Source organism: Hyla sarda, chromosome 11 (genome assembly GCF_029499605.1).
Source record: "Hyla sarda isolate aHylSar1 chromosome 11, aHylSar1.hap1, whole genome shotgun sequence".
In the NCBI taxonomy this organism is placed as follows: domain Eukaryota; kingdom Metazoa; phylum Chordata; class Amphibia; order Anura; family Hylidae; genus Hyla; species Hyla sarda.
This window is the reverse complement of record NC_079199.1, coordinates 22,302,483-22,323,780: the sequence shown is the minus strand read 5'-3', so window position 1 is coordinate 22,323,780 and position 21,298 is coordinate 22,302,483. Positions and strand designations below refer to the sequence as shown.

General features: G+C 40.9%; 1 protein-coding gene across 2 annotated transcripts in view; it reads left to right on the top strand.

Annotated features, from left to right (window-relative positions):
- LOC130295677 (protein transport protein Sec23A) overlaps positions 1 to 13,724 on the top strand; it is a 96,296-nt gene extending 82,572 nt beyond the window's left edge. Inside the window, exons 14-20 of one of the 2 annotated variants that reach the window (XM_056546676.1) lie at positions 2,709 to 2,862; positions 3,015 to 3,092; positions 4,916 to 5,077; positions 8,349 to 8,435; positions 9,014 to 9,169; positions 11,548 to 11,613; positions 12,152 to 13,724. In XM_056546676.1, the coding sequence (XP_056402651.1) occupies positions 2,709 to 2,862; positions 3,015 to 3,092; positions 4,916 to 5,077; positions 8,349 to 8,435; positions 9,014 to 9,169; positions 11,548 to 11,613; positions 12,152 to 12,241 (793 nt within the window). In that variant the 3' untranslated portion in view covers positions 12,242 to 13,724. The remainder of the gene's footprint in view (positions 1 to 2,708; positions 2,863 to 3,014; positions 3,093 to 4,915; positions 5,078 to 8,348; positions 8,436 to 9,013; positions 9,170 to 11,547; positions 11,614 to 12,151) is intronic. The other variant, XM_056546674.1, reaches the window with a different exon arrangement.
- The last annotated feature ends 7,574 nt before the right edge of the window (positions 13,725 to 21,298 follow it).

The following is a 21,298-nucleotide window of genomic DNA, read 5'->3' as shown; positions in this document are numbered from 1 at the left end:
TGCACAGCCCACTGTTCCAAAGGTCTGCCAAACTCCAGTGGGGTGCAAATGCCCCTTAATACATTATGTGAGGGGTTTAGTTTCCGAAATAGGGTCACATGTGGGGGGTCCACTGTTCTGGCACCATGGGGGCTTTGTAAACGCACATGGCCTTCAATTCCAGCCAAAATCTCTCTCTTGACGTCACGACCCCTGCAGCCCGCTTCCAGCATTCGGAACAAAATGTTCCGAGCGCTAGAGCAGTGGAGAACCCCTTTAAGTGATCAGTAATCGGGCTTGGGTGGGGCTAGTGAAATTGAACTTCAATTTCCAATGTGATTAACTACAGTAAATTCCTGATTTAACAAGGAGGGGGCAATTACTTTTACACTTATGGCTGTGATTATATGAAACATTTCTGTGATAAATGTGCAAAGAAAAAAAAAAAAAAAAGAAAACAGGGAGGGACCAATATGTTTGGGTTGAATTTTTAGCTTCTGCACGCCTGACTAGATATAGAATGCTGAATAGATTGACTGTGATGGTTTGGTTAGGACATCCATTTGCTTGTTGTTTTTGAATTTCTATAATTTCTATAATAAAAATATAACATATAAATTACATATGATACTAATGGGAAGTTATTGTGCTTGTTATCTTTTGTATCTTAATCTGTAAGCTGAACTGCATATTTAGGGGTACCATGGTGGAAAACTTCTTTTTTTTTTTTTTTTTTTTTTTTTATATGAACTGTTGCCAGAAAGTTACACAGATTTGTAAATTACTTCTGTTAAAAAATCTTAATCTTTCTAGTACTTATTAGCTTCTGAAAACTACAGAGGAAATTATTTTCTTTTTGGAACACAGAACTGTCTGCTGACATCATGAGCACAGTGCTCTCTGCTGACATCTCTGTCCATTTTAACCCCTTAACGACAATGGACGTAAATGGACGTCATGGTGACGTGGTACTTAACGCACCATGATGTACATTTACACGCCGCCATGATCGCGAGCACCAGAGCGGTGCTCTCGTCATGCGCGGCTGGTCCCGGCTGCTATCAACAGCCAGGGACCCGCCGGTAATGGCGGACATCCGCAATCGCGTGGATGTCCGCCATTAACCCCTCAGATGCCGTGATCAATACAGATCACGGCATCTGCGGCAGTGCGGTACTTTGAATGGATGATCAGATCGCCCGCAGCACTGCCGCAGGGACCCGATCATCCAGCATGGTGGCCGGAGGTCCCCTCACCTGGCTCCGTCCGTCTCCCGGGGTCTTCTGCTCTGGTCTGAGATCAAGCAGACCAGAGCAGAAGATCACAGATAATACTGAGCAGTGCTGTGTCCTATACATAGCACTGCACAGTATTAGCAATCAACTAATTGCTATGAATAGTCCCCTACCGGGACATAAAAAGTGTAAAAAAAAAAAAAAAAAGGAAAAAAAGGAAAAATTGTAAAGTAAAAAAATGTGAAAAATCCCCTCCCCCAATAAAAAGGTAAAATGTCAGTTTTTCCAATTTTACCCCCAAAAAGGTGTGAAAAAAAAGTTAATACACATATTTGGAATCACTGCGTGCGTAAAAGTCTGAACTATTGAAATATATTGTTAATTATCCCCTACAGTGAAGGGCGTAAACGTAAAAAAAAATTCAAAAGTCCAAAATTGCTGCTTTTTTGTCACATTTTATTCCCAAAAAAATGTATAAAAGTAAAACTTAAGCAAAAGTGGTACTGATAAAAACTACAGATCATGGCCCAAAAATTAGCCCTCAAATCGCCCCATATACGGAAAAATGAGAAAGTTATAGGTGGTCAAAATAGGGCAATTTCAAACATACTAATTTTGTTAAAATGGTTTGAGATTTTTTTTAAGCGGTACAATTATAGAAAAGCATATAACATGGTATCATTTTAATCGTATTGACCCACAGAATAAAGAAAACATGTAATTTTTACCGGAAAGTGTACAGCGTGAAAACAAAACCTTCCAAAATTTGCTAAATTGTGGTTTTCTTTTAAATTTTCCCATATAAATAATATTTGTTTGGTTGCGCCTTACATTTTATGGTAAAATATATTATGTAATTACAAAGTACAATTGGTGACGCAAAAAAACAAGCCCTCATATGGGTCTGTGGATGGAAATATAAGAGTTATGATCTTTAGAAGGCGAAGAGGAAAAAACGAAAATGCAAAAATAAAATTGTTCTGGTCCTTAAGGAAAAAATGGGCCTGGTCCTTAAGGGGTTAAGAACTGTCCAGAGTAGGAGAAAATCCCCATAGCAAACATATGCTGCTCTGGACAGTTCCTAAAATGGACAGAGATGTCAGCAGAGAGCACTGTGGTTGGGATGTCAGCAGAGAGCTCTGTGTTCCAAAAAGAAAAGGTATTTTCTCCGTAGTATTCAGCAGCTAATAAGTACTGGAAGGATTAAGTTTTTTTTTTATAGAAGTATTTTACAAATCTTTTTAACTTTCTGGCACCAGTTAAAAAAAAAAAAAAGTTTTCCACCGGAGTACCCCTTTAATGATACTATGCATCCTCATAGGGGAATGGTGGCTTGTTTTGTATTTCTTTTTGTTTGGGGAAAAACAAACCATTCCTGACATACTGACTTTGTCAAAGCATAATGAAAATACTGTAAGCCGTATTGCCTTATAGTCTTTTCTGTGTTGCTTAGATTAACTGCAGAGATCTGTTTTCCCTTTTTGCCCCTTCTAGCTGGGCCGATGCTCAGACTCAGATCCAAAACATTGCCGCTTCCTTCGATCAAGAAGCTGCTGCTATCCTAATGGCAAGATTGGCTGTGTATAGAGCGGAGACTGAAGAAGGTCCGGATGTCTTGAGGTGGCTGGACCGCCAGCTTATTCGTTTGGTGAGATAATAACTTTATAACTTGAGATGCGTTTATTATTGTGAGTACCTAGTGTGCAATTTACTGGCAGCATAAGGGGGAGGGTGACTATGGAAAATAATTGCCAAAGGTTTTTTTAAGTATATAAACAGATGACTTTTTGTTTTTACCAGTGCCAAAAGTTTGGAGAGTATCACAAGGATGATCCTAATTCCTTTCGGTTTTCAGAAACATTTTCTCTTTACCCCCAGGTATGTATTGTTTTGACATCTACAGGCAATGCCACAAGTCACCAAGTTGTGTTGCTCAGTGGCATCCTACAGGGTTTTTTTCTTTTTTATTCCAATGATTCAGTTCACATAGTGCAAAGTTCAAAAACGGGCAACGGGTTGTTTCATGGCATGCGTACTTATTACATTATGGTTTGTGTAGCTTGTCTCCTGCCAGCTACACAAGCACTGATGAGCACTGAACCGGAGAGTAAAGTGCGCTGCCAGGTGCTTCACCCGGCTATAAATAACACTTTCAGCACAAAGACCCTTAGGGTCTATTCACACTGCAGAATTTCCGCTTGCGGAATTCCGTCTCAAATTAAAGCCCATAGACTTCTATGGGATTCCGCACTCCCATTCACACTTCTGAATTTCCGCTTGCGGAAATTCAGAAGTGTGAATGGGAGTGCGGAATCCCATAGAAGTCTACGGGCTTTAATTTGAGGTGGGATTTCCGCAAGCGGAAATTCATAAGTGTGAATGGGAGTGCGGAATCCCATAGAAGTCTACGGGCTTTAATTTGAGGCGGGATTTCCGTAAGCGGAAATTCAGAAGTGTGAATGGGTGTGCGGAATCCCATAGAAGTCTATGGGCTTTAATTTGAGGTGGAATTCCGCAAGCGGAAATTTTGCCCTATGAATAGACCCTCAGGGTCGGCACCATTTCAGAAGTTACTTTATATGACAGTAACACCTTAAAGGAAACCTCACTGGCAGCTCCATTAAGTCAAAGGGGAAAATGGTGGAGTGATATCTTTGGTCTTGGTCATATTGCCTTATGACCAAGATAAGCATTGTTCGGTGCCGCAGCCGCCGCAACCACAAGCGCCAAAGTGGCGAGCCCTTCTTCTTCCATGCTGTTTGCATTAAGGGCCTTCCTGGCCCTGCCTTTCGTATATGCTTGACAGGGCTAGTGGTCTTTTGCTTGGACGCTTGGGCTGTGAGTCATTCATAAGAGGCAAGGCCAGGGAGGCTCTCAATGCACAACGCTCAAGGCAGAGAAGAAGGACTCGCTCCTTGGACATTAGCAGTGGCGGCAGCTGGGATACAGAACAACATTTATCTTGGCCATGAGGCAGCATGATCAAGACCAAAGGTATCATTCCCCACCCCTCCTCTATAACTTAGAGTACCTCTCATGATCTTGTTAAATTTTATAATCCTCCCAGTTCACTGCCCCCATCATGATAAACCACCCCCTGCCTTTATTTTTATTATTTTTTAGTTTTCTCCCTTGATATTGCTCTGTATTTTCTGCTCAGTCTCAGTCAGATTCACAGACTGGGAAGGGGCGTTCCCCAGCAGGCGTGACATCATCTGAAGCCATACAGGGGAGAACTTCCTCCCTCACTCTGCTACACACAGCCCAGAGCAGTTCAGTGTGAGATGTGCTGTGATTGGATAAGGCTGCACCCCCCCCCCCCCCCTCAGCATTTCCTGATCTTGGACTTCTGCCAGGCCAGCAGGAGTCCAAAGACTGTGCAAGAGATGGGGGGAAATGTGCTCTGGACAAAGTACTTTTTTATTTAAATTTATTAAAATTTATATTTTACCATAAGGGGTGCAATGGCCAAAATGACAGTTTTAATGACAGTGCCCATTTAATGGGGCTGCAGGCAGTATTGGTATCTCAAAACTCCAGCAAAACTGCAGTAACACTGTAACATCACATAAATATTTTTTGGAGCTTGGAACTGTTACTCAATAGTTTGGTAAAAAATAGAAACCTGTAAGGAGGCTATGGTTTATATTCTTCTAAAATTGTTTAAATCAGAGTTTTCTTTTTATTTCCTTTTTTTTTAGTTCATGTTCCATTTGAGAAGATCACCGTTTCTGCAAGTGTTTAACAACAGTCCTGATGAAAGTTCCTACTATAGACATCACTTTATGCGCCAGGATCTTACTCAGTCCCTTATAATGGTGCAGCCCATCCTGTATTCCTACTCCTTTAGCGGTCCTCCAGAGGTATGGTCACTTATAATTTGTTTCATATACCAGAACTTCCCAACTCTCCCCAACAGATGATATCGAGGGAGAGAGTGGTTGGGTGCAGCAGGGAGTGGCGGGACCCCCGCCATCAGACATCTTATCCCCTATACTTTGGATAAGGGATAAGATGTCTAGGGGTGGAGTACGCCTTTAAGATACCAGAAAAACCAATTGGATCAAACTTGCTTTGGAAATACACTGGAATATTCATTCCAGTGTATTCCCAAAGCATGTTTGAGTCCTACTAGTTTCGCTGGGTACCTTTTTAAAGGAGTTCACCAGTTTAAAAAAAAAAAAAAATGTATCCCCTATCCTGCAAATAGGGGATACATTTTTTTATAAACTGGAGTGCTCCTTTAAGATGCAATGTTATTTTTTTTCTAGACCATTTTTTAATATATAGAGTTAAAAAAAGGAGTTGTCCAGTACCAGACAGATGTTGGAATGCACTTGTTTTATTGATATCCAATATCCAGGTAAAAAACGCATGTGGCATACAGCAAAAAACACAGATGCATTTCGGACTATTTACACACCATGGGGGAGATTTATCAAAACCCGTCCAGAGGAAAAGTTGCTGAGTTGCCCGTAGCAAGCAATCAGATCGCTTCTTTCATTTTTCAGAGGCCTTTTCAAAAATGAAAGAAGCCATCTGATTGGTTGCTATGGGCAACTCAGCAACTTTTCCTCTGGACGGGTTTAGATAAATCCCCCCCCATGAGTAAGAACAAATTGTCTGAAACATGTCAGTGTGTTTTTTTTTTTTTTTAATATTTTTGCTGTACTTAAAATACATTTTTGGATTTGGGATATCAATAAAACAAGTGCAATCCTACATCTGCCAGGTTCTGGACAACTCCTTTTTTTCGTGCTCTGTGCTTGAAGCCAGGAGCGCTGCTGGGAGTCACTGCACAGTAGGGGCAGTCATAGGTGGAGATGAGCGGTTAACATATGCCTTTTTTTTTTTTTTATACATGGGGCCATTGCTGTCCGAACTGTAAATATGTTCAGTAATGCATCTCGAGTCTCATGATTATTGGCCTCTGAGGCTGATACACTGGCAAACCCATCGTGCACGTCTTCCGCCTGTGCATGACTAAATGCTGTCCTTAGATAAACATCTATGCACGCCATATTCTGTGAGGATTAAACATATTATGCTGCTAAATGTTTACTTTCTCCTTGTGGCTAATATTCTACACAGCAGAAAACCACTAATGCGCTGTTTAGTGATGCGGAGCCGTGCATTCCTGTAACGTTAATGGCAAAAATGATTAACCTCAGGCTCGGCAGGAACCATCAGTGGCCTCTCTAGGTGCCGGAGTGGTGTTTACACTGGTCACTGATAGAAGTCAGATTTCTCTGTGTGGTTCGGGAATCTTAATGCACAGATGAGAGACAGCTGTGTCCATCTAATGCAGTGGTCTCAAACTGTGGCCCTCCAGATGTTGCAAAACTTCAACTCCCAGCATGCCCGGACAGCCAACGGCTGTCCGGGCATGCTGGGAGTTGAAGTTTTGCAACATCTGGAGGGCCACAGTTTGAGACCCCTCTTCTAATGTGTCCTAAACGGGTTAATTATTTCAAATATTTAACTCCTTGTGGAAAGAAAATTTGGGGCTCACACCACTAAAAAATTATATACCGAGGTAGCCTGTGTTGCAAGTACCCGTGGTGCCAAAAATGTAGAAATATAAAAATAACAAAACAGTCCTCAAGGTATATACATTCTAATAATACACAGGATATGACCAGTTGACAATAGAAATGTTTAATTACTAACAATAAAAATAATAAAGAAAATAAAAATAAAATGGTGTTCTGACAGGGCCCTTGCCAGAAACACACATTAGACCTTAGATATATATAAAATGCACAAGTAAAAAAATATACAAGTATAAAAATACTAGCTGTGACCACGTATGCAGAGTATTACGCATTATTTATACTCTGCATACGTGGTCACAGTTAGTATTTTTAATTTTTTTATTTTTATTTTTTATTATTCCTTTATATCACAATTACAATAATTATAATGATTAATATTATTACCATCATCATCAATATCTTCAAAATTATAGAATAGATATAAAAAAATAAAAATAAACTTTACATTCCCCAATTCTGGGTCCAGTGACCTGTCTGACCCATTTTGCCCACATTCATACATTCTCTTTGTATTAATAAACCCTATTCTTCCTTCCCCTTCTTCTTTCCTTAATTTACACAAGAGAAAGAAAAAAAAAAAAAAAGTTATACAATATATTTTTATACTTGTATATTTTTATACTTGTACATTGTATTGTGCATTTTATATATAAGGTCCAATGTGTGTTTCTGGCAAGGGCCCTTTTTTTATTTTTATTTTCATTATTATTTTTGTTAGTAATTAAACATTTCTATTGTCAACTGGTCATATCCTGTGTATTATTAGAATTTATATACCTTGAGGACTGTTTTGTTATTTTTATATTTAACTCCTTGTGTGATTTAATAAGATTACATAGATGGGGGGCCATTGAGATTGACATAGGCAGACACCTCTGGGTCAATGTTGTTCTCAATCTGAGGCCAAGGGAAACCTAAATATTGTTTAAAATGCATCATATCGTCATAGTATGAACAAACTATTTACCCTAGGGTTGAAGCCGTAAGTAAATCCCTAAAATACTCCCAAGATGATATTATTTTTTGATCAACTTGAAATGGAATCCAAAACTAACTTAAATGAGCAAAAAAAAAAAAAAAATCCTAATTAAAAAAAATTAAAATTTTAAAAAAATTATCAATAGTTCCGTGGAATATTCGGCATTCCACAAACATACCATAAGCCAGTGTTTTCCAAACAGAGTGCCTCCAGGTGTTGCAAAACTACAACTCCCAGCATGCCTGGACAGCCGAAGGCTGTCCAGGCATGCTGGGAGTTGTAGTTTTGCAACATCTGGAGGCACCCTGATTGGGAAACACTGACATAAGCAATAAATAATGCATTGTTTCAAGTCCGTTAGGGGCCTTAAAAAAAGTTACATTTATTTCTTAATACATTTTCACCTCCCAAAAAAGTTACATTTGTTACTGCTGCAAGTGTAATGACACAGATAATAAAAGTAATAAAATGTAAAAAAATAAATAAAAAAAACACAACTGGGTTGAGAGGTGGCTATAATGTAAATCACTTTGTGTATAAAATGTATCACGTTTCATGAAAACGCATTAATGAAGACATTTTGTGTTGTTGTTTTTACAGCCCGTATTGCTAGATAGCAGTAGTATTCTCCCAGACAGGATCCTTCTGATGGACACATTTTTCCAGATTCTTATTTATCACGGCGAGGTGAGTTTGATCTATTCTACATTAAAGGGGTACTCCCCTGGAAAATATATATTTTTTTAAATCAACTGGTGCCAGAAAGTTAAACAGATTTGTAAATGACTTCTATTAAAAAAATCTTAAACCTTCCTGTACTTATCAGCTGCTGTATGCTCCACAGGAAGTTCTTTTCTTTTTGAATTTCCTTTCTGTCTGACCACAGTGCTCTCTGCTGACACCTCTGTCCATTTTAGGAACTGTCCAGAGTAGGAGCAAATCCCCATAGAAAACCTATCCTGCTCTGGACAGTTCCTAAAATGGACAGAGGTGTCAGCAGAGAGCACTGTGGTCAGACAGAAAGGAAATTCAAAAAGAAAAATACTTCCTCTGGAGCATACAGCAGCTGATAAGTACTGGAAGGATTAAGATTTTATTTAATAGAAGTAATTTACACATCTGTTTAACTTTCTGGCACCAGTTGATTAAAAAAAATGTTTTCCAGGGGAGTACTCCTTTAATGAAATATTCCTGCATACACCGGCTTATTGGACTCTTCACTTTATTGTGTTAAAAATTTTTGTTTCCTTTTTCATCCCTGTCAGACTATCGCACAGTGGCGAAAAGCAGGCTACCAGGACATGCCTGAATATGAGAACTTCCGGCATCTTCTGCAGGCCCCTGTAGATGATGGACAGGAGATCCTGCACTCTCGTTTCCCAATGCCCCGTTACGTAGACACCGAACACGGAGGGAGCCAGGTAAGCGCTGTTATAAAGAAAGGTTATAAGACAGAGAAATACAGTAAGAAACACAGATTTGTTTTCTTAGAAATGGAAAGACAACCGCACTGCACAGGCATTTTTTTTTTAACGTCATTTTTGTTAAAATTTTTAAATTATTAATACAACATTGAACAGGGACTACACACCCCTGTTTCGAAATATGCTCAGTAATAAATAACAAGAGAGATACATTTCCGGAGGTAGGAAAATACAGGAGCCTAAATAACAGTCACAGCAAAGAGTGCAATAATATACAAACAAAACAACCCCCTCCCACCACCCTCAGCTCAAGAAAGGCATTGTTCTTCTTCAGCATTTTCCAAATACAAAAAAGGTAACAAGGTGATCCGATTACCCCATTATGCCAGGACAACCGAAAACAAAGAGAAACTGTATAACCCCAACTGTTCCAAATGCTTAGAGCTGGCGCTGGGAACTCGTGACGTCATAGCCCCGCCCCCTCAATGCAAGTCTATGGGCGGGGGCGTGACAGTCGTCACGCCCCCGCCCATAGACTTGCATTGAGGGGGCAGGGCTATGACATCACGAGTTCCCAGCGCCGGCTCTAAGCATTTGGAACATTTTGTTCCAAACGCTGAGCAGCGGAGTACCCCTTTAAGGAATCTCTCTAACCTGCCTAACGACCCTGCAGCGGCTTTCCGTAAGTATTGAGATTGTTCAAACTGCTGTTATGATCTCCTCATCAGTGAGGAACGTCAATATGAAGGTTTTCCATTTCTTAAAGAACCTGTTGCCGACTTGTCAGCTGTGCGCCCATATTCTAAGCGATCCATAAGAAGATAGTTTAATTTGACATAGAACATCTGATATAGTGGGCATGGAGGGAACCAATCACTGAGCCAGTAGACATCGTCTACTCACTAAGTAGTAGGAGTGTTAGGGTAGAGTCGTCTGCCCGGATGTGAAACAATATCAGAGAGGGGTCGACCACTAACTGAAATTGTAGCTGGTCATTCAAAATGGGAGGACCAAAAGGTGTGGGCCATGGGGCATGTCACTAAACCAAGCAGGAGATCCGACCTCAGTAGCCCAGAATTCGGGCACGCCTCAATCCTATCAGGACGGTCATCTGTTCTAGGGAGAGTAAAGCTGTATAGTGCATGAAGAATCCTTTTGAGTCCCCCACCAACAGCTTTCCTAACCTTTGTCCACCCCTCCAAAATCGGTTTAGTCAGGTCAGATTTATCCAGTTTCCCTTCCCAATATCGAAAGAGTGAATTCCCTAAGGCTTTGCTGCCCTTGTGTTTAATCTTCCAGTACAGATAGGGAGTGTACAGTGGTTGAGCTATGTGAAACGCTATTAAAAGGCGTCATGGATCACTATTAATGTACAATTTATTACATAAAGAGAGACCCACCCTCACGTAGAGCGCACCAAATATGTTATTTCATGCACAAAAGTTGAGTTTTGTGCAGTTGCCGAGGTTATAAATCCGTGTCTGTGGCTGAGGCTCCAATTCTCAAAACACATCAAGTGTATGAGAAGAAACTAAGACCCGTGTATGCGGGGACTTGTGTTATGGATGTATGACCATAACTGGCCTGTATTTTACATTTACATGACTATAGATAAATGGATGTCTTCCTTCCTTTCATTTTTACCATCCATTCATCCTCTCTTCCTTCCTTCTTCCATCCATCCCTTTCTCCTTCATGTCTGTCTGTCCATCCTCGCTTCTTTCCTTCCCATCCCTTTCTCCTTTTCTTCCTTGTTCTTGTCCATTTGTCTTTCTTTCCTTCATAGCTTCCTTCCTTCCTCCCTTCCCATCTCTTTCTCCCTCCCTTACTTCTTCGCTTCCATTTGTCCTCTCTTCTTTCCTTTCTTCCTTTTTCACGTCCGCCTGTCTGTCCTCTCTTCTTTCCTTCTTCTTTTCCCATTACTTTCTTCCTTCTTCACGTCCGTCTTTTTGTTCTCTCTTCCTTCCTTATTCCCTTCCCAACCCTTCCTTCGTTCTTCACGTCTGCCTGTCTGTCCTCTCTTTCTTCCTTCTTTCTTTCTAACTTTCCATTTGTCTTCTCTCTTTCTTCCTTCCTTATTCCCTCCCTCCCTTCCTTATTCCCTTCAAATCCCATCCTTCCTTATTCCCTTCCTCCCTTTCTTTCTTCCGATTCCTTCCTCCATCTTTATTTTCTTCCTTACCACCTCTTTTTTAAGACCACCCCTTCTCCAGACCACATTACTTGTGACAGATGTTCAGTCCACTGTACATTTTGCATAGTGGCCATTTTGTTGGAAATACAACCCCCATAGAAGAAAACTTATCAATGCAATTATGGGCTGAACTGAAGAGAAGTCCTATTAGAACCGGTCAATTTCTGTTCTTATTTTCTAGGCTCGCTTTCTGCTATCAAAAGTGAATCCTTCTCAGACTCATAACAACATGTATGGCTGGGTCCAGGTCAGTATCCATGTAGATTTGTGTGTTTCAGTATTATTTGTGCCCCCGATGATAACATTTTATGTATCCAATGGGCATTGTAACACAAACGCATATACAAATAAAGAAATCACAACTCCTTGTGATTTCTTTATTTGTATATGCATCTGAATATGGACTGAGCCTCCATTGCCTTATCACATTCACCCATGTGCGTTTTCAAGGTACCACCTTTTTTGTATATATTGTAACACAGACTTCTATGCATATCCTGTGGGTGTTGGATAGATGCGGATCACCCATCTGAGACCCAAATCTATCTGTAAAATGGGGGAGGGTTATCCAGGAACAGAAAGACAGAGATAACAGCTCCACGTCTGTCCCCAGGTTGTGTGTGGTATTACAGCTTGACTCCATTCACTTCAATGGAACTGAGCTGCAGAACTACATCCAAGCTGTGACAGACAGTGAGCAGTTTTTGAAATAAATTAGCTCTGTTTCTTTTTATTCCTGGATAACCCCTTTAAAATAATGATATTCACTATAACCCTCATTGCAGGAAACTGGATCTCCCATTCTCACGGATGATGTCAGCTTGCAAGTTTTTATGGACCACCTTAAGAAATTAGCTGTTTCCAGTGCAGCCTAGATGCGTCCATGGACATTATGCATCTGGAAGCCATCTTTACTTGGATTCTCCCGTCCTAGTTTGGACACTGACTTTTCTTCTATCTTGCGTTTTCTTGGTTGTAATTTATGCACATGCTGCCTATTCTTTATAAGTTGCACCTGGTTATTAGTTTGCAGTATTTAAACAAGTACGGACAAGGATATACATGAACATATATGTCAATAAGAGAAGCCATAGGAGCAAATAAAACAGTTTTTATCTAAGTTTTGATAAATCTACTACAAAGGGCAGTGTTTCCCAAACAGAGCGTCTACAGCTCTTGAAAAACTACAGTTCCCAGCATGCCTGGACTGCCATTGGCGCAAGTCCCGTGTTTCAGGCCCACGTGATTTTAGGCTCCAGCGTGGAGGGACGCAGGCCACACTGAGCAATGCAGTTGCCAAAACAGCCGTTTCGCGCTCAGCAAAGTTCTGTGCACAAGCTGTCTTTTAATGAACAGGACTCATGCACGGAACTTTGCTGAGTGAATTGTACCGCCCAATGTTGCCTGCGTATCTCCCCACGCATGAGCTGAAGACCACAAGGGCCTGAAACCTGGGACTTGTGCTTCAAAAAGAAACCTATTAGGAGTTTGTGCTTCAGGCAGCATGAAACGGAGACAGACTCCTTTATTACAACAAACTATTATTTTTACCCTGAAGTGCTGTAGGGTTTCAGTGAAACTGGCCGGGATCAGGGAGTCATTGTAGTTTCTTCAGCCACTTCTCCCGCACCGCCGGCCTTGATTGACAAGTCGCTTCCCGTTTGTGAATGGGGAGAGATATGTTAATCAAGCGCAGCACGGCAAGTAAAGATGGCCTGGGTAATCCCAGATGACTTAAATTCCTATTCCCCGACAGTCTTCTCTAAATCGTTTCAGGTTTCACAGTAAGGCTATGTTCACATGGCGGAAATTTTGTTATTCCGCTCAAATTGTGTTCTGCAAAGCTTGCTGCGTAATTTTTGCAGAATTTGAGTGGAATTTCAGCAAAAATTTCTGTGTTCTCAAAACACAGAATTCTGCCGAAATTCAAAGGCCCATTGAGTTCAATGGGATTCTGCCCGCAATTCTGCAAAATTTCATGTTTCAAAGACATGTTCAATGTTTTTGCAGAACCCAGAAACCAGACTTTCCGCGGCGGAAGTCAATTGAAGTCAATTTGGGTTTGTTTACTCCTCTAAATACAGATATCATGCGAATTTCGTGTGGAATTTGCACAAAATTCAACTTGAGTAATGTATTTAAATCACTTTTTTATTCATGAACATAGTATTATGTTACTCATACATGTGGAAACATACGGGATTCCAGAGCCACTATATTTGGCTGGAATTCTGCATCTTTCTGTGGAATTACTGGCGTGTGAAAATGGCCTCAGGGCTCTTTCACATGAGCGGATTTATTTTCAAACCCGCAGCGGATCTCCCAACTGTGAGTTTGAAAAGGGTCGGGGCCTTCGTGCGCCACCCGCAGCAGATTTTCGCCAGCTGGCGAAAATCTGCTGCGGGTGGTGCACGGAGGCCCCGCCCCTTTTCAAACTCTCAGCGAGAGATCTGCTGCGGGTTTGAAAAGAAATCCGCTCATGTGAACGAGCCCTTAGAGTGCAATTCTAGAGTATACAGTATCTATTCCGCGTACGACCGAAATCACTAGCTACAAGCTCTGTTGCATTGGTATACCACAAGCAAAAACATCTGCATTTTTCTTAGCTAAAATGACTTTCTATCAATGCATTTGGAGCATATCTATTGCATTTTGTGATGTTTTGCTAGGTTAAAGGGGTTATCCAGTAAAAAACTTTTTTTTTTTATATATCAACTGGCTTCAGAAAGTAAAACAGATTTGTAATTTACTTCTATTAAAAAATCTTAATCCTTTCAGTACTTATGAGCTTCTGAAGTTAAGGTTCTTCCTTTCTGTCTAAGTGCTCTCTGATGACACGTGTCTTGGGAACCGCCCAGTTTAGAAGCAAATCCCCATAGCAAACCTCTTCTAAACTGGGCGTTTCACGTGTCATCAGAGAGCACTTAGATAGAAAAGAACAACCTTAACTTCAGAAGCTCATAAGTACTGAAAGGATTAAGATTTTTAAATAGAAGTCATTTACAAATCTGTTTAGCCAGTTGATATATAAAAATGTTTTTTTTCCTGGATAACCCCTTTAAAGATTGACCTGTGTCATTGTGAAGCTCCACTTCATACATACCACACAAAATTATCAAAACACGGCTAGTACCCTATCTGTATTATTATATTATTTGATCGTATTTTATTTTATTTTTTTATTTTTTGCATGGGAATGTATTTTTTTTTTATGTTCATAAACCTATTCCAACCCTTTTTTGCAGTGTTTTGCTAGACTAATGTAATGTGAGTTTACCTCTCTTTTTTTTCATGCTTTATGGAGTTGCTATGTTCCTAATTGAGATACATAAAGAATAGTTTTCCTTTGATTTTGCTGCCTATTACAATATACAGTCATTGAAATTTGTTTTAATTTTAGATTATGTTTTTCATTCTTCACAAAGAAAACAAAAGATTTCCTGTTGAAATGTAAGTTAATAATGGGCATAGTGACAACATGGTTTACAGTTGGTGTATTCCACAATTTCGATATTCTGCATTATTCTTAGTAAAAGCATATACAATTGCATTCTTGTTCTTTATTTATTTTTTTTATAATTTTTTTTATTTATTTCTATTTTATTATTATTCAATTTATATATTGTTTATATATTTTTATTTATGTATTTTTAATGTACTTATTCATTCAGTCATTTATTCATTTTTTATTATTTTTGTTGGGTTTAACACCCAAAATAGTTTTGGGCTCCATGACGTACACCTATATCAAGAACGTTCTATGGACACAAACTTGATCAGCAATGGGAGTCCAGGATGACCATTTAACTTAGAGGTCCTAGGCCAGTGTTTCCCTACCGAGGTGCCTCCAGCTGTTGCATAACTACAACTCCCTGCAAAGGCTGTCCGGACAGCGGAGTTGTAGTTTTGCAACAGCTGGAGGCACCTCCGTAGGGAAGACTGCCCTTGGCAATAGTGACCACACCATGTAAAGAGCTCGGCAGAGGAAGCTACCTTTATCACCACACTATCTCATGACATCATTGAATTAGGTAATTCCAGCACTGTTATAAACTTTGCCTTTATTATAAGGTTTATAGCAGCTTAAACACAAAAGTGCTGGAATTTCCTTATTCAGTTTGTTTCGGGGAATTCTCTGCTCCATATACAGCTCTCATGGCAGTGCCCCATGACATCACATCCTTACACGATAGAGTAAATCTCCATGACATCACATCATTACATGATAGAGTAAATCTCTATGACATCACAATGCCCTATAACATGACAACATTCCATGACGTCACAGCCTCTCAATATTCCATGATATCACAGCATTTCATGTTGTTGTAAAGCCCCATTACATCACTTTGCCCCATGACATCACAACACTCAATATAAATTACAGCTCTCTGAAACAGCGTAGTATTCCATGACATCACAATTTTAAATAGAAACACAATCCAGGACATCACACTTCCTTATGACATCACAACATTCCATGACAATATTTCATGACATTACAGTTCTCAATGAACACACAGTCCATGACCTCACAATTACTCATGACTTCATAATTCCTAATGACATCACAAGATTCCATGAAATCACAATTCCCAACGGAAACACAATCCATGACCTCACAATTACTCATGACATCATAATTGCTATTCACATAACTGGGACACGTACAGAAGATCATGAGTTTATAGACTGCAATGCTATTCATGCAAGCAAAATACCTCACTGTTTCTGGATCTACAAGTCAATGGGGAAGATTTATCAAAACCTGTCCAAAGGAAAAGTTGCCCATAGCAACCAATCAGATCGCTTCTTTCATTTTGCAAAGCCTTGTTAAAAATGAAAGAAGCGATCTGATTGGTTGCTATGGACAACTGGTCAACTTTTCCTCTACGTAGGTTTTGATAAATCTCCCCCAATGAGACGATTTCATTCTGAACTCTTACGGTTGACGGTGAGGTTATTGAGAATGATAAGAAATTGAGTCTCAGGTTGTAGCCTTAGTGTTGTTTGATCTAAATGATCTCCCGGCACGACAAATGTTATTAAAGATAAATACAATGATCCTTCTATTAATGAAACCATTGATGACCACCATATGAAGACCTCAGAAGGACAACAGCTGCCTGTCCCGGGTGGACTGATCTTACTCCAGGTTATCCATGTAGTTGTTTACACTGTGCAGGTCCAGGATGAAGACTGGACAGGTTCCACCTCACATAGGCTATTAAAGGGGTACTCTGGTGGAAAACTTTTTTAATTAAAAACATTTTTTTTTTAAATCAACTGGTGCCAGAAAGTTAAACAGATTTGTAAATGACTTCTATTAAAAAATCTTAATCCTCCCAATACTTATCAGCTGCTGTATACTACAGAGAAAGTTCTTTTCTATTTTAATGTCTTTTTTGTCTGTGAACAGTGCTCTCTGCTGACACCTCTGTCCATGTCAGGAACTGTCCAGTTGCTGAATATTACAGAGAAAATTATTTTCTTTTTGGAACACAGTGCTCTCTGCTGACATCACGAGCACAGTGCTCTCTGCTGACATCTCTGTCCATTTTAGGAACTGTCCAGAGCAGCATATGTTTGCTATGGGGATTTTCTCCTACTCTGGGCAGTTCTTAAAATGGACAGAAATGTCAGCAGAGAGCACTGTGCTTGTGATGTCAGCAGAGAGTTCTGTGTTCCAAAAAGAAAACCATTTCCTCTGTAGTATACAGCAGCTGATAAGTACTGGAAGGATTAAGATTTTTTAATAGAAGTAATTTACAAATCTGTTTTAACTTTCTGGCACCAGTTGATTAAAAAAAAAAGTTTTCCACCGGAGTACCCCTTAAAGATGGAACTCCTAGATACTTTGAAAAAAAAAAAAAAAAGGATCCACCCAAAACAGAACTTATCTATCAGACTGGATCACAGTAGATTTTCCTAGGACACATTGCCAGAAAAGCATGAAAGGTCCCTTGATGGATATGGTGCCTTAACATGGATTCATAACTGGTTTGGATACCTTTCATGGTTCAACACATGGATCCTCTATATGAGTCCATCAGATGGGCATAGAAGATTGCAGGACCAGTGGGTCTCTTAGGCTCACTAAGAGATGTAGGTGAAGTTTTTTTTTCAATGTCATTATTAAAGGGGTACTCTGGCGCTAAGACATCTTATCCCCTATCCCCTGATCTTTCACGGCGCACCCCGTTAGAATCTGTCCCCGGTGCGTGCTCGCTCCGTATCTGATTACTGGCGATCACGGGGATGGAGCATAGTGACGTCACGGCTCCGTCCCCGTGTGACATCACGCTCCGCCCCCTCAATGCAAGCCTATGGAGGAGGCGTGACAGCTGATGGCTGTCTGGGCATGCTGGGAGTTGTAGTTTTGTAACATCTGGAGGTCCGCAGGTTGAAGACCACTGCTCTAAACTAACGTAGGGTGCAGCAGGGAGATCCCCGCGATCAGATATCTTATCCCCTATCCTTTGGATAGAGGATAAGATGTCTAGGGGCGGAGTACCCCTTTAAATAAATGGGTGTTGTACATATAGATTGGACACACACTATGTGTTAGCCACATTATATGGAACACTCAAGCCACACAAGAAAGTTGCGCCACTGGATCCAGACAAAAGTAGGATACATAAAGTAGGGGTCACCCTAAAGTGCTCACCGTCTCCAGACACTATTATTTGGATGGAAAGATACTTACAGTAAGCCTGTGGGTTGCAAATCAGCATAATTGCTAAATGGTTCAGACTCCTCACTAATGCCAATGGTAAACCCAGTGATGACGGCTGGCATCCCACAATGGCAGGGTGCTATTACGTAACTCAGTAGATTGTTGTAAAAAAAACATCATAATCCTTATTGATTCTGTGTAAAATCAGAAACTGTTCATAGTCCGGACTCGGAAATTGTGCCATGGAAACTCCGCAGTGCTTTGTGTGGCTGAGCATGCTGTTCTGGCATTATAATCAGCAGTGGATGAGGGGATCAGGTGAAAATCATGAGAATGGATTGTGTGGTACATGCTGGGCAGCAGGGCAATGTGACATAAAAGATGCCTTACAAGATAACAGATTGAAAAGTCTTATATATAGAACCACCGCATTAGCTTAAAAAGAAATGAGTCTATTTTGGACTATTACATTATTTTTTTTATAAGATTTTAAACATACCCCGAGGGGGCCCTAAATTTTAAATAACCGTCACGCTAGGCTGAAGATCCGGTTTTCATGCTTAAGTGATTCCAGCTACATTTAGAATACTCTATAAATCTAATGAATTGTGATGAATTCGTAACAAGCACAAATATAGACTGGTCACATGTGATCTGTGCGGAGCCAAAACTGAATTACATTTCCGTGTCTGAAACTCAGCTCCAAACATTCATAAAAAAATGGAACGAAAAACTTGTTCCTATTCAGGCAACCATTAACCCCTTAATGATGCAGCCACTTTTTACCTTAAAAGGGTACACCGGTGGTAAACACATTTTTTCAAGTCAACTGGTGCCAGAAAGTTAAACAGATTTGTAAATTACTTCTATATAAAAATCTTAATCCTTCCAGTACTTATCAGCTGCTGTATACTACAGAGGAAGTTGAGTTGTTATTTTCTGTCTGACCACAGTGTTCTCTGCTGAAAAGAAGTTTAACAATGCCCACATTTGTTTTTCATTGTGTTTTCCTGCAAAATAATTTATTATTAAGTAAAATGTAAATTGTGTATAATAACAATGTCCGTTTTTTTTTTAGAATGCTCCAGAAGCAGCTATATGGTTGGCTAGAGAGTGTCTATAAACAGATAAGACCACGTGTGTCGTGTGGTAGGTTGTTCACTCGTATGTAAGGCTCCTTTCACACTACCGGTTGTGTCCGCTAGTGTGACGGCCATAAGGGAGAAAAAATTGTGTCTGCGCCGTCTTTTTCTCCCGCTATCTTCGTCCGCAATAACGGATGTAATAACGGACGTCAGAGAATCCCATTCAAGTGAAATGGATCCTCTTTGCCCATTATTACACCCGTTCTGCTCCATTACAATAACGGACATTAATGGCAGGAAAAGTAATAAAAAAAGAAAGAAAAAAAAGCCATTAACGTCCGATTGTAACGGAGCTTTCACATGGTGTGGAAGGAGCCTACGTTGTGGGTTGGGGAAGCATTAGTTAGGCTTTTGTTTTTTCTTTCTCTCTCTTGAATGGATGTGTGGTGGCCCAGTACAGGAGGCGTTAGCCTATACCCTTGCTGTCCTGTCAGGCAGCCTCCCTTCAGTGTCCCCTGCCCCCCCCCAAACACCCCCCCCCCCCAGCATCTGTTCTACTGTAATTGTATATAATCCCTAGGTTATATCTGTAAGACTGTTTACCATGTGATTTGTCATGTGATTGTTACCCAGGAGGTATCAGTGACCAGGTGACCTAGGGGTGACCAATGGGAACCCACCAGAGCCTCCTCCATTTAAGCCCTAGGTGGAGCCTCTGCTCTCTTAGTCTTTGCTGAGGTCCTGTCAAGTCGAGCCTAAGTGTCCAGAGTCATAGGAGGCCTCAAGTCCTGTCTACAGCCTCAGGCTACAAACCTGCAAGTAACCACAGTCACAGTCTTGTCAGTCATCAATCACAAGTCAAGTCAATAAATCATCTGTCTAGTCAGCGTGGCCTGCAGTAAATTGTCCACCTCTACTACAAGTCCCAGCAAGCCCTTAACCTCTTAAGGACGCAGGGCGTATGGATACGCCCTGCATTCCGAGTCCTTAAGGACGCAGGGCGTATCCATACGCCCGTGGGAAATCCGGTCCCCACCGCTAGCCGGTTGGGGACCGGAGCCGGATGCCTGCTGAAATCATTCAGCAGGCATCCCGGCACATCGCCCAGGGGGGTCCTGAGACCCCCCCATGTCGGCGATCGGAGAAAATCGCATGTCAATTCAGACATGCGATTTTCTCCAATTCCGGGCTGATCGGGTCTCTGGTGACCCGATCACCCGGAAAATAGGGCTGATCGGAGTTGTCAGCAACAACCCCGATCAACCCAAAGGATTGGAGTGAGATCGCAAAGCTGCGATCTACTCCTATCCCCTGCCATTACTCAGAACGGAGTTCTGACCAATGGCAGCGCAGGACAGGGGGTTGCCATGGCAACCCCCCGTTCTGCCCGCCCCTGGATGTCAAGGGGCTCTGGAAAGAAGATGGAGGCCGTACCTGCAGGAGAAGATGCCTGGGGACCTGGGATCTGCGCTGGAGCCTGCAGGATCCTGATCAGGTAGGGAATCCACAGTGGGGGGGGGGGATTGAAAGTGAAAGTAAATCGATCTTTACTGTGGCAACCACTAGGGGGGCCAAACTGCAACTCCCAGCATGCCCAGAGAGCCAAAGGCTGTCTGGGCATGCTGGGAGTTGTAGTTTTGCAACATCTGGAGGGTCACAGTTTGGAGACCACTGTTACAGGGGTGCCCAAACAGTAGCCCTCCAGATGTTGCCAAACTACAACTCTCAGCATGCCTAGACTGCCCAGGCATGCTGGGAGTTGTAGTTCTGTAACATCTGTCCCTTCAGATTTAGCAATTTTCATGACATTTTTGAAAATTGCTGCTCTACTTTGAAGCTCTCTAATTTTTTCAAAAAGCAAAAATATGTCCATTTTATGATGCCAACATAAAGGAGACATATTGTATTTGTGAATAAAAATAACATTTATTTGGAATATCCATTTTCCTTACAATTAGAGAGCTTCAAAGTTAGAAAAATGCAACATTTTCAAAATTTTCATGAAATTTTGGGATTTTTCACCATAAAAGGATGCAAGTAACGCCGAAAATTTACCACCAAAATAAAGTAGAATATGTCACGAAAAAACAATCTCAGAATCAGAATATTCGGTAAAAGCATTTTCGCGTTATTAATTTGTAAAGTGACGGTGGTCAGAATTGCGAAAAAGG